At 44.1% G+C, this 12,952-nt stretch overlaps 1 protein-coding gene across 1 annotated transcript; it reads right to left on the bottom strand.

The window, feature by feature from the left end:
- Window positions 1-349: 349 nt before the first annotated feature.
- Window positions 350-12,634, bottom strand: SIX4 (SIX homeobox 4). Its single transcript, XM_065871624.1, has 3 exons — window positions 11,742-12,634; window positions 8,358-9,046; window positions 350-4,732 (listed from the first exon to the last, which is right to left on the bottom strand). Exons 1-3 carry the CDS (start codon window positions 12,632-12,634, stop codon window positions 3,936-3,938), a joined length of 2,379 nt encoding a protein of 792 aa, XP_065727696.1. The 3' UTR covers window positions 350-3,935.
- Window positions 12,635-12,952: the final 318 nt, after the last annotated feature.

Here is a 12,952-nt window from a genome sequence, read left to right as displayed (position 1 = left end):
GTGCTTTAAAGATGGGGTGATACTGAGCTCTTTCAGTAAGGTTGGGAATGGAAAGGTCCTTGGACCTTTCAATTTAATTCCATTGAAAATGGTATCAGATTCAGATTTGGGGACACCTAAATGAATGACACATTTCTTTCCTTTAAGGAGGATGAAATCTAATCATTTAGCTCTGAGTATGCAGTACAATTAAGTGAGTTGGGTAATTTTGTAAAAAGACCAACAGACTATTTTCCCAAAATGACTCCTCTTATATTTGCAAGCCTATGAAATGTTTGTGGATTTTTGTTTTTCTTCTCTTTACTCTTCTCTGCTTTCCCAGGGATAAATAACTTTTTCAACATAAGGTATGTATAAATATAAAGTTTATTTAGCATAGTGTTTAGAAAAATAAGTTCACATCATTTCAGAAAACAAATAAAACACTTAATTGTCCAGGCATAAACCCCTATTACAGTACAACATACATACTTTAGATCTCTTTGGTTGGGTAATTAAGCACAGAAATGTTCTGGGACATGCTCTGTGTGCCATCACCTAACAGTGCAGTATAGACTCTGTTACCCCACCCCATGATATACATTCTGTATAGATTTTCTCTTTGTGTAAGGCACAGTAAAACCATATTGAGTATATAACTGGTTGCCTCTAAACATACAGTACATGCAACAAAAGAATAAAAAATTTTTGAGAACCCTGAAAGCCAAGAGTCACATGCTATACAATTCTGAGTAATAAAATGTGTGGTGGTAATAAGAAATTAACATAAAATGTATCAGTTAGATACAAAATAACTGTTAGACTCTATTATCTAAGCTCTAAGAAGACTTTGAAACATCTTCTATAAAATGTAATTCTTTTCCCCACAGTTTTCCTGAATTATTTATATTTTTATGATGAGATGATCTGTCAAAAACATTTTAAAGAATGAAGAACTTCTGGTTATGTACTAATGCACACTTGTCTAACATGTAGTAGGGCAGGCTGCAATATCTACCCAATTATCCAGCTTTTAACATGCAAGACGCAAGGGCATATACAGGGAGATTTAAGGTCAGTGTGCAATTCAACTATGAATTTTATCTATGGCTATAACATCTACCTGCCTTTCGTAACACAAGAAAGGCACTGAAACGTGTATAATTCAGTCTTTTCTTTACTATGAATATACATGAGCTATAAAGCAGTACAACACAGGTGCTCTTGCTTGACTGAGGAACAAATGCACCTTCTCTTTAAACAACAGGCTGTCCTTTACTGGATGTAACTAAGAGCTATATATCAATTCTGACTGATAGAGTGCATAGATAGGCTCACACAGCCAGCAGCAGGGGTTGGGGTTTGCAGGGAGTTATTTATCCCTATTCTGATTCCTCTTTGGGGATCATTAGAGGGTCATTTGCAGCATCTTCAAGCATTGGTTTAAGTAAGAGGGAAATTCTGACAAGGGTTCTGAGTCTGGCCCTTGGTACGGCAAAAAAACATTTGCGATTCTGTGCAAGGAGATCATGGGGTTTATCTTATTTCATTCCCATATATATGGGCTACATAACAACTGGCCCTTATTTTACTGAAAGAATAGAAAAGAACAAGTTCTTTATAATGTGCATTGATTCTTACCTGGTGTATTGTATAGCTACCTGGAGTAACTGTAGGGGTATAATTACATCATGTTGGAGTATGAATAGGTTTCCTAGGTAAGTCTTAAGTTTTGTGCTATCTTTTCTCTTTCTTAAGGAAGAAAAGAGGAAGAACTGTGAATAAAAGAGAGTCTTATATTTTTGGAAGACACAAAACTTTTCCTGTTATATATATGTATATATAACATATATAACTTTTTAAACCTTCCCATCTTTCTTATTGGATGGGTATTTTAAAATAATTAACAAACTCTTGATATTTGCAGCAATCAAGTGGAAAACATCATTTTCATGTAAACTGCACTATAGACCCATGTAATTAATCTGAGTAACATGATCAGCACACACCCAAAGAAACAAACAAGCTGTGTAAGTAGTGGTGGAGTGGAAGAGAACTCTAAAAGACCTGATGTTGTAAAACAAAACAAAACAAAAAAACACATAATTTCAGCAGTTTAGGAACATTCGCTAATTCCATAAAAAAATGGGACCTAAGTTCTTTATCAAAATGATGAGGGAGAAAAAAAATGATGGGGGAGGAATTCTTCAAAGGGCTCTTCACCTATGCCTGCAAGTTCCATTTGCAATAACAACAAAAGTTAAATCCTCTATGGCCCTTATTCAACATGCTAGGTTGATGGGCATGTAGACATTTACAGTGGACCCTTTGTTCCAATCTTAAAGAAAGCAATATGTGGTGACATCTTCATGTTCAACAACTTTCTGTCATCTCTGAAGAGATCATTTTCTCACTTTTCTTGCTTTTCAGAGGCCAGAGACTTTACTCACTACATAAATGTATTTGTATTATTACATCTTCTGTTCAGAGTCCTGATAAAAACTGTAACCACAGCTCACAACATTATCAAACAAGCTTCTTACAGAAACCCCGAAAGATTTACTTTTAAAGAAGAGGTGGTAATATAGTGCAAACAACAGTCATATGTCATAATGTAACAACTGAGTTAAAACATTTAGAACTAAGTTTCAACAGGACATAATTCAGCTCAATAGAAGTTACATATTCTTTCTTTCCTTTAAAATGGTTGTTTTCATAGCCTCCAGAATTGGTTTTACATGGTGGTCTATAACTGTTACTTCTTTGTAATGAAAAGTATCAACAATAATTAACTGTTCAACGGCTTGCATCATAAACATTAACTCTAATAATATAAGTGAAACTTAAGTTCTTCAGATTTAGAGCAATTCTGTGAAATTAACCCTGTTGGATAGTAGAAAGGAGTCATCAGTGCTTCTGTTGAAACTTCTGTACCTTAGTAAGAATAATAAAAAGGCCACAAGGTAAAAAGGCACATAGAATTCTGTAGAAAATATATTTAAATGAATCAGAGAGTTGCTAAATAAAGAACAAGGATGTGAAAAAAAGTACCAAAATTCCAATACTGGGAGTTAGATTTCTTGTTTCAGTGTTATTAATATTGACCTTAATAGACTCCTGATAAAAATCATTACATTTAAAATCCTACAAAAAGTAAAACTTTGTTGGAAATAACTGTTCACTTCCTGTTCAAACAATAAAAATAAATTAAACAGTACGAAAACATTTTTCTTTTCAGTTCATAGTGTCTGAAGTATAAGAGAAACATATACAGCATAAATAAAATTCACTGTAATTACCCAAATTCTTGCTTATAGGACTAATATATTTACACTCATACTGAAGTTTGTTTCAGAGTTTTTAGTGGAGTTGCAAACTTTCTCAGCCACAGTGAACTATTACCAATCACATTTGGAAACGTATAGAGACAAGCCAAGACTTTCACAAAAATGCTGAAAAACAGAAATGCATATATTCAAAAATATACCCTTAGAATAGTGTAGAGTACCTTTTATGCTTCTTAACCTTACCAATGCCCGTGGAGTAAAAGTAAACAAAAAGAACTGTATTGTTTCTAACGCTCTGTAGTGATATTTAATTTCTACCTTAAGTGTATACATTTTTAATTTAGAAAACTATTTATCAAGTTCCATTTGATCTTAGAATTATGTTAAGTCAACCAAATGATACACTTTGACTTCTTGATATATTTCATCTTGTTCCTCTGTCTCCATCTATCTAAAAGAGAACACATGTGAACAAAAAGGCTGCAGTAATGCAGTTCTACTCCTGCATATTTAACTGTGATCTTCATGCAGATCAATCCAAAGTCTCTTGAATGCATTTACTTGCAAAACTAATGTTTCCCTTCAAATGGGAAAATCCTTTATGTCCTCAGGTCTTCATGAAAAGATTTGCCTGCTGATGCCAGGAAAAAAAAAAAAAAGAAATTAAGTTTACAAGTCTTGCATCTCTTCATCCAATTGGACAGTCTGGAGCTTGGCAAGCTCTTTTTTGTCTGTTTCCAGGTCTTCACAGACAGTCTCAACCATGCCCTCTAGGACATACTTGGATTTGGAGTCCAGCATCATTAAGTTGCTTGTTGCTTTGCTCTCAGAATTTGTTAAGAAATTCTCTTTTATGTTAGCTACTGATTGCATAACCAGATGATGTTCTCTGACAAAATCCTGGTGTACTGTAGGGGAGGGGTGACTCACCTGGGCTTCAGCTGTGGGAACTATTTCCCCAAGGGCAGCCTGGGTCATGGGTACTGATAATAGATCTTGACCAGTAATAAGGGAGCAGTTCTGAAGAGTTGCATAGTTAGTGTTGCTGACAGATGTCACAGTAGATTTGCTTGCCACAGGTGCAGACATTGGCTGGCTATCAGCAATGTCAGGGTTTAGCTCAGTGGGGTTTAGTATGGTAGGGGGAGTCAGGGAAAAATTGTGAGTTGGGGATACATTAACTAAGGAGGAGGACAGTGGGTGGAGGCCACTTCCCGAGATACTTTCAGAAGACAGGTTTGCATTTACTTGTGCATTCTGATTGACAGGCATCAACTGAGAAAACACCAGGCTCCTCTCCACACCCTCCTGTTTAACAGATCCTATAGTCTGGCCTGAATTAGGAACAGTGTATACCACTGCACTGGGAGCAAGAGAGCTCAAGAAAACCTTTCCTTGCTGGACTGTGGCGGACTCACTTGTAAATGTACTCCCATCTGAAGTGCTTGAATTTACTGAAATATTACCTAAAAAAAAAAAAAAAAAGTACAGATTATCATTGATGGGGCTGATAAGGAAAGAAAAAAGTTATTTTTTACACACATGATTTTTCTCAGGTTCCATAGAATCACCTTGGGCACTTAAAACTACAGATTTCAAGACTCCACTCCTGAGAATCTATCTATCTGACTCAGTAAATCCCAGAACAGGTATATTTTTAACTCCTTGAGTAATTCTGGTGATGAAGCGGGAGCAAGAACTACTGGCTTAGAAATCAAATGTGAAAAAAAAAAATGTTGTTTCCAAGTTCTAATTTCAGTCAAGTTTCTGGTTCAGTATTACTGAGACTTGATATCTCTCAATTAGTTGATAGTTATTGCTCGCTCTGCCAGTTAGAACTAGAAAACAAAAATGTGAAAGAGAATGCCTTTGTTCAAGGCAAGCTCAGTAACTGACATAAAATATAAACGGAAATGCAGAAAATACCACATAAATGAGTTACCCTGGGGCTTACAGTTAACCATACAAACCTGTACAGACAAGTTGCAAAGTTTCACCAAACTAACCATACAGTCAAGTCAACAAAACATTCAATAGTTTTTTTTTTTCCTTTTGTTGTGCTAGTTCTGAATTTTCAGTGTTGTAGTGACAGGAAGAATTAATGATAATAATGAAATGTGCTTTTTAAAACACAGATTAACATAAAGAGCTAGAGCTAATGCTTCTGTAAAAGGTTTGTATCTTTTGAGACTCATTATAATGTTCTTCAGAGACCAGAAGTAGAAAAAGAAATATAAGTAGAAAGCTGAGTTGTTCAAATCAGCTAACTCAGACAATGCAGACAAATTAGACCCCCTCCCCCCCAACTCACACCATCAAATAAAACCCTTTTCTTTCTGAGTCTTTTCCTAGGCACAGTGAAATAATGGCAATTATCTTGCCATTAAAGGAAAGGTGGACATGGGGGAGTTTTGTGACAGAATAATTCAAGCAGGATGTTTACCCTGATCTTGAATTAGATGTTCAGTAAACTCTTCATTATTTTGAGAAAACAGCCTAATGTTAAAGGTAATTCACCTAAAACATTTCCCTCCTTGAATTAATAGAATAACTGTGATTATGCTGCCACCTATATCGATAAATGTATGTCACAGGGCTGTTTATATGTCTTCCAAACATTTTTTTTTTTTTTTTGCGGTACACAGGTCTCTCAGTGCTGTGGCCTCTCCCATTTTGGAGCACAGGTTCCGGACGCGCAGGCTCAGCGGCCATGGCTCACGGGCCCAGCCGCTCCGCGGCACGTGGGATCTTCCCGGACCGGGGAACGAACCCGTGTCCCCTGCATCGGCAGGTGGACTCTCAACCACTGCGCTACCAGGGAAGCCCCCAAACATTTTTAAGCACCTTAAATGCAAAGGAATGGCTTTAAACAAACAAAAAATGAAAACACTTTATTTGAACTTAAGAAAAACATTTCTACATATGTTTGAGCTCTTCTCTAACGCAAATCTTTGTTCCAGGTCAAACAAACTAAAAAGGCTTTAAAATTCTTGTTGACTACTAAACTGTAGCAAAAGACATCTGAAATAGATGGTTACTTGTTGTGTGTATGCGTTTGTGAAATTGTTTGCCAGTGTATTTGTGAACAAAATGATTCATTATTTTTTGATAGGGCTATATATAACATAATAGGTGCGACATTTTCCCAAACTGCTACGGAATATAAATAAAATAGTATTTCTAAATGTGTAGATATTATAAAATACACAGATGAAGGGGGAAAAGCAGATGTGATCTAAAACTTGATATTTAAGTATAGCTGCAATTGAATTATAAATTGAACAATCATTTCAAAATCAGTTAAAAAAAACCCAATTGAGAAATGATATAGGTACAAAATATAATTTTATAATGATGCTTAAAAAAAAACCTTATTTACTCAGATTATAAAGTGAGCAAAAGATATAGAGGCTCTGCTTTTCTATATAAATTTCGACTATAGAAAGATAATCTACCTTGTCTAGCCATTTTTAAGAAAGGCTTGGTATCTGTTTTGAGAAAGGCTGAATCCCCAAATGCTTTACTGAAAACTGCAATACACAGTTACTCTAAGGGAACGTTGTTTCCTGGGCCATCTGGTTAAACTTATGTCTTCAACTCACCCAGACAAGTCTAAGGATTGACAGCTCTGTCATTTGATCTTAGCTACTTTAACTGAAAATGCTGTTCTTACTCATATTAAATGTCCCATTTTAAGCATTAGCTATTAGTTTGTAATAATTTTCTATGGTAGCACTTTTTTAGTTTATGTGTGAGAAGTACTCCTGCTTTTCTCCTCCCCCAATGTACATACCATGCTTTTTGCTCAAATTTGTTGTCTTTAAAATGCTACCTACTATTTGGAAATTTCCTAAAGAGAGAAAAAGGGTTAGATCCACATTAAAGTATTGTAAACTAAGCCCTTTGGCTCTCCCTGTGGTTTTCCTGTTTTTTGCCCTGTATTGGATATTGACTAAGCTTAACCCTTTCCATAGCCTGGAACAATGAAGAAATAAATAGCATGCTGCAGGACTGTTGCGTGTTACTATACTACCATTTTACCTAAAGAGAAACAAATGAACAGAATGAAATTTACTGCACAACAATTCTTCCATTAATGCCTCAAACAAACTGAAGTAGACCATAGTTGTGGAAACAAGAGTTGGGTATAAATTGAGGTGTTTTTTTTGGATAAAACCATTTTACAGGAAGCTGATCTTTAAGGCAAACAGTCACTTATTTTGTTTGGGTAAAAATTTGGACTTTCAGATTTGCTTCCAGGAAGGCAAATATGCACTAACATCTCCCACTCCTGAATTCTAGCAGCTCTGCAACCTCCACTGCCATTCTAACCATTCCTGTTTCTATAGAGAAACAATGACACAGAGCCATCCAGATTTGCTTAAAGTCATTGAAGAACTGGCGTATCAGCCTCAGGTTTCCCAAATTTCAGATCAGTGCTTCCTTTAGCAGATGCCTGAGTAAAGCCACCAACATATAAAATAAGGCTTACAGTTACCTCCATAAATAAACCCACACATTTAGGGGGCAAGTATACATGCATAGCAACAGACAATCACATACTCCTCTGTTCTCCCTTTAGGTCTGTTAGTCTTACTTATAGGAGGAACATGAATCAAACGCAAATGATCCAGTCTCTTTAGCTCGCTCTTCTGAAACTCCTTTTGGTCAAATAAATAATGCTTAGGTGAAGTCTACACATTCTTACCAACTGCTTGACTTATTCTGTGTTCTAGCAATATTATTAATTTTTAATCTTAAAATGTCAAGCGGTGGGTTAATTTGTAAGCACCGATTGACTTAGCATATTTCTATAATTGTAGAACTGGCAGGACTCACTGCGAACTGTATTTTTCCATTCAGTTGTTGGGAAAATAAAAACCCACCCCCATGATGCCAGGGAACCAAGCAAGCTGGATATTACATGGATGTTGTGAAGAAAGAGGAACAAATCAAGGCTATTCTGCAGCTGTGGCAGCCAGTAAGGTACCTGAACAGTAACAGCAATCTATAGCTCTCACCAAATGCGTCATTTACAGCAGCTGGCTAAAACATTCACTGGTGCATTACGGTACCAAACCAGACTTTTACCTTGTGAAGCTGCCACTGAAACAGGAGGCAGCTGCAGTGGAGAGAATCCAATGCTCCCATTAAGGAACTGACTGCTTGTTCCGGAATTGGGGATCTGGACGATGCCATACTGGTTAATTTGCACTGGTGTGGTAAAAGTCACTACAGAACCTCCGTCCTGGGAAGCCACTGTTTGAATACCTTCTCTTTTCACCTCAGTGCTGGGTATCAGCCCTGGGAATGACACAGGAGCACTGGGGCTATAGGAGGTGGTGGCTGCTGAGTTAGTTGAAGAACTCTGGAGAACTTTGAATTCCTTCACATCCTGGGAGGTAGACCCCAGTATGTCAGTCATGGATATACCATTGCTCACAATGTTTGATGCCATTTTTGGTGGGTTCAGTGACACTGTCTGTGTATTTCCCACACTTAATCCATTAAGGATAACTCCATTGGGTCCCTGAATGAAAGAATTACCATTAAGGAAGACAGGTGAAGTACTGGCAGGTACCAAACTTCCATTCAACAAAACTCCAGAAGAGCTTAATGATATTTTAGCATTTCCAATTTGTTGCATATATACTGGCTCCATGTGACTGGAAAGGCTGAGGTTGGTGACACCATCGGATGAACTGGAGAGTGGATGAGGAGACAAATCTTCATGACCCTTGCTGGATTCATCTTCAGTGCTAGGATTGCCATCCGACTCACTGTACAGAGGAGGAAATCAAGACATTCAGAAAGTCATGGGAATTGGCAATCTACATAGTGCCAACTGTTTGGAAAACCAGCCTCTAATCCCATTAGAGGTAGTGTTTAAGAAAGCACAGCAGTTAAGTCTTCTAGTCTTGTTCTAGCTCTGAGGCCTTTCAGCAGATTCTGACCAGGGCATCTGAGAAGAGGAACTCTCATGTCTCAATAACCTTTACTAATAATAAGTTCAGAGAAAGTCCAGAGGTCTAAAAGATATAAATTCAGCTAATAGGATTTACAGGAGAATTGTCTACACGTTTTTATAGCACTGAAGTTATTTATTACTGTTAAATATGCTGCTACCTATACCACAGGAAAAAAAACTCATTAAAGGGGTGGTCAGTCATTTCTGTTTAGGAACTCTTTCCCTTCCCCTCAAACCAATTCAGGTTAGTGTGATTTTGGAGGTAAATGAAACTGTCAAAGGAGCAGGAGGTGGGAAGTACTCAGTTTTGTCTGCCAGTTAGTTAACAAGAGATCATTTTCTCACCTGCTCCCAAACTTCTACTCCACCAGACTGACAACTGTCTCATTCAACAAAGTGGCTGTCTTGTTGTAGGAAAGGCACTTTCAACCCAAGAACTGTTATGTGCAGTCGCCTTTGAATCCAAAGAAAGCCATAGGGGCCTATTTAACAAACACCATCCAGTGCCCTGGTGAGGTGGGAGGGAAAGGGTGTGGGTCACTCAGTGGCCTTGTACCTTTCAGACCCCTTCCCCAGCACCCTCAGTCCTTCTGTTCTGTTCCAGACAAGACTGTGTTCCTCAGTTCTCCGATTTGGGGGTAAATACCAAATCTGGGGAGGGGTAGTGGTGGGTGTTTCCCATTTGGTCTGAGGCTGGGCCGGGGGAGAAAGGATGGTAGGACAGAGGCAGTTTGGAGCGCGGCGGGACTTGGCCCGGCAGAAGATCCGACATCTCTGCAGTGCCCCGAGGTCGGTTCGCTTTCATGCCGAGGGGAGGGGATTACTCCGGACTGCGGGGCCAGGAGCGCAGAAGGCGCTTTGATTTACGAGCTGAGGCTGAGCCGCCGTCGCCGTCTGCGAGGGTGACTCACCAGGGATGCGGGTGGGAGGTAGATCCGGAAAGGGGCCTCAACCAGGCAACTGGGCTGGGAGCGGGTGTGTGTGTTGGTGGGGCGAAGCAGGCTGAGTGTGGCTGGGGAGACGCGGGGAACGCGCCCGGCCAGGGAGTGGAGGCTCCAGGGCAGCTGGCCTGCGCGCCGCGCCCGCTCCCCACCCCCCTACCCCCTGCCCATCGGATTCCGTCGCCGACAGGATCCGCTGCCTCAAGCAGGCACGGGGACAGGTGGCGTGGAGTTACCAAGGCGCCTCCTCTGGGTCGCCCCCACAAGTCTGCGGAGGGGTGCACACAGGTCGCAGTGCGCGTTTTGTTTTGGTTACCGCGAGGCCGGGTTCGGGCACGGAGCCTCCCTCCTGCCTTGGGCGAGAAACGGGCAGGAGCGGCCCGCGGCGGGCTATGGAACGCGCCGGGTGATCACCTTCTCCCCGCCGGGCCGGGCTCCCCGGCTCCCAGATTCCTCCCCTGAGCAGAACCTTCGAGCTGCTTTTGGATTCTTTCTCTCCTTTCCCCGCGGGGCTGGCGACACCATCCCTTTCGGCGACCTTCTCTTTACTTTGTCCAACAATACACACAGACCAGGTGTCTGACTCAGGAGGACGCACAAAAGAGGAGGAAAACCCGGTATTTTCTACCGGTTGGGAAAAAATACCTGGCAGTCAAAAAGTTCAAACCCGCCAGGGTGGGCGCTCAAAGAGGTGCGGAGTGGATAGCGCCCCCAGTCCTTCCCTGCTGTCCGCCTGGTGCCAGCCTGCCCCCAGTCCCAATCACCACACCGGGAGGGAGCCCCGCAGGGTTCGGGGGCCGGGGAAGCCGCCCTCTAGCCCCACCACCCCGGCGGCGCTGAAATTCGATCCGAAGGAGTTCAGAATCAGGTTTCAAAACACCGCAGAGCCGAGCCGCACCAACACCCCACAGTTGCCGCGGCCGCGAAGGGAACCACAGCGGGCAGGGTGAATGATTAACTCTGTCATATAAAACCTCGACGTCCCCAGACCCCCTTCTGCGCTTCCAGACCCCACCAACTTTCTTCTCCCTCCGGAGCGGCCACGGCCACCTCCAGCGCCTGCCTGGGGCAGCAGAACCCTGGGGGTCCGGGAGCGCGTGCGCGCGCCGGGCCGGCGTGACCCCATGGAGGTGCAGACCCCGGCGGGCGCTGGCAACCTCCGTGGGCATCGGGCGGCAGCGAGAACTGCCTTTCCGGCGTCTACACACGATCCTTCGCCCGACCAGAACCGGGGAGCGAGTGGCAACTTCAAAGCCAGAGGGATGGGGGTGGGAAACCGGGCAGCAGTGACCAGCCGAGGTGGGGGCGGGGACTGAGACCTAGGCGGGCGACCAGAAACTTCTGGGGGGAGGTGGGGGGAGGGTAAGGAGCAAGGTTCCCCCGCCCCTCGCCGCCGCCGCCCCCCCTCCCCCAGCCGGGGAGAGAGGTGGGGGGCGGGGAGAGGTGGGCAGCCGGACCAGGCTAGTGGGGAAGGTAAGCGCCATGTTTGCAAGCACTTGGAGGAAAAGAAAGCTGGGAAGGGGGTTGGGGAGAGGAAGGGGGAGGAGGAGGAAAGTTGGCGCTCACCTTTTGGACTGGGTCTCAGAGGGGTTCCGATCGCGCTGCCGGCGGTTCTTGAACCAGTTGCTGACCTGGGTGAGGGAGAGGCCGGTGATCTTGGCCAGGTGCCGCTTCTCGGCGGGCGAAGGGTAGCGATTCTGCTTGTAGAGCTCCTTGAGCGCGTTGCGCGACTTCTCCTTGAAACAATACACCGTCTCCTCGCCGTCCCAGATGGTGCGGGGCAGGGGAAATTTCCTGCGCAGCCGGTACTTGTCCACGGCGCCCAGCGGCCGGCCGCGGGCTCGCTCGGCCTCGGTGTAGCGCGCCTTGTACCAGAGCTGCTGCAGCAGCGGGTGGTTGGCCGACTCGAAGCTGTGGCTCTCGAGGATGCTGTAGAGCTCAGGGTAGATGCCCTGGTGGAAGGCCACCAGCGCCCGCGCCTTCAGTAGGCTTTCGTTGCCACGTAGCAGGTCGCTCTGGGGCAGGGACCACAGGAACCGGGCCAGGCGGTCCAGGTTGCCCCCCTGCTGCAGCGCCTCGCACACGCAGGCGACATGGTCGGGCGAGAAGGCCAGTGGGGTCTGCGCGGCGGCGGCGGCGGCGGCGGCGGCGGCGGCAGCGGCCGCGGCGTGGTGGTGCCTGCCCAGAAGTTCCGAGTGGAGTTGTACCTGATCCGCCGCCGCTCCGGCCGCCGCCGCTGCAGCCACTGCCCCTTCCTCTCCGCTCACCCTGGCGGCGGTGGCCGCGGCGTCCCCCGGCTCCAGGGGGAAAGGGGCTGGAGCCGGGGGGCTCAGCCCCGCCGCCGCGCCCCCCGCCACTTCTCGGGGCGCCTCCTGCCCTTCCGAGGCGCTTTCCATCCCATTCTCCTGCTTGATGTCCGCCGCACTTGCAATCTGCCCGGTGGGGGAGGAAGAGGACATTTTTTTGTTGTTTATTTTCCTCCCTCCCTCACTCCCTCGCACTCTTTTCCTCTTTCTTTTCCCCTCTCTTACTCCTCCTTCTTCGTGTCCCTCCCCCCTCCCCCCCTCCGGAAAGCCCACTCCCTCCCTCCCGGTTTCGGCTGGATCTGGCCGATCAGGTTTCCCCCCGGCCACGCAGTCACCATTAAGATAGCTGCTAGAGCAAAGTAGTGTAAAAGGATAGCTGCTTTCTGCCGTTCCCCCAACGTGACTCCTCCGGTTGCTGCATACTATATGGCACTGGCTGCCCGGCCGGCCCAGCCGCGCCACCTCATTGGC

This window comes from Phocoena phocoena, chromosome 2, assembly GCF_963924675.1.
Source record: "Phocoena phocoena chromosome 2, mPhoPho1.1, whole genome shotgun sequence".
Lineage (NCBI taxonomy): Eukaryota > Metazoa > Chordata > Mammalia > Artiodactyla > Phocoenidae > Phocoena > Phocoena phocoena.
Note: the sequence above shows the minus strand (reverse complement) of the source record. Positions and strands in the feature narration are given on the sequence as shown.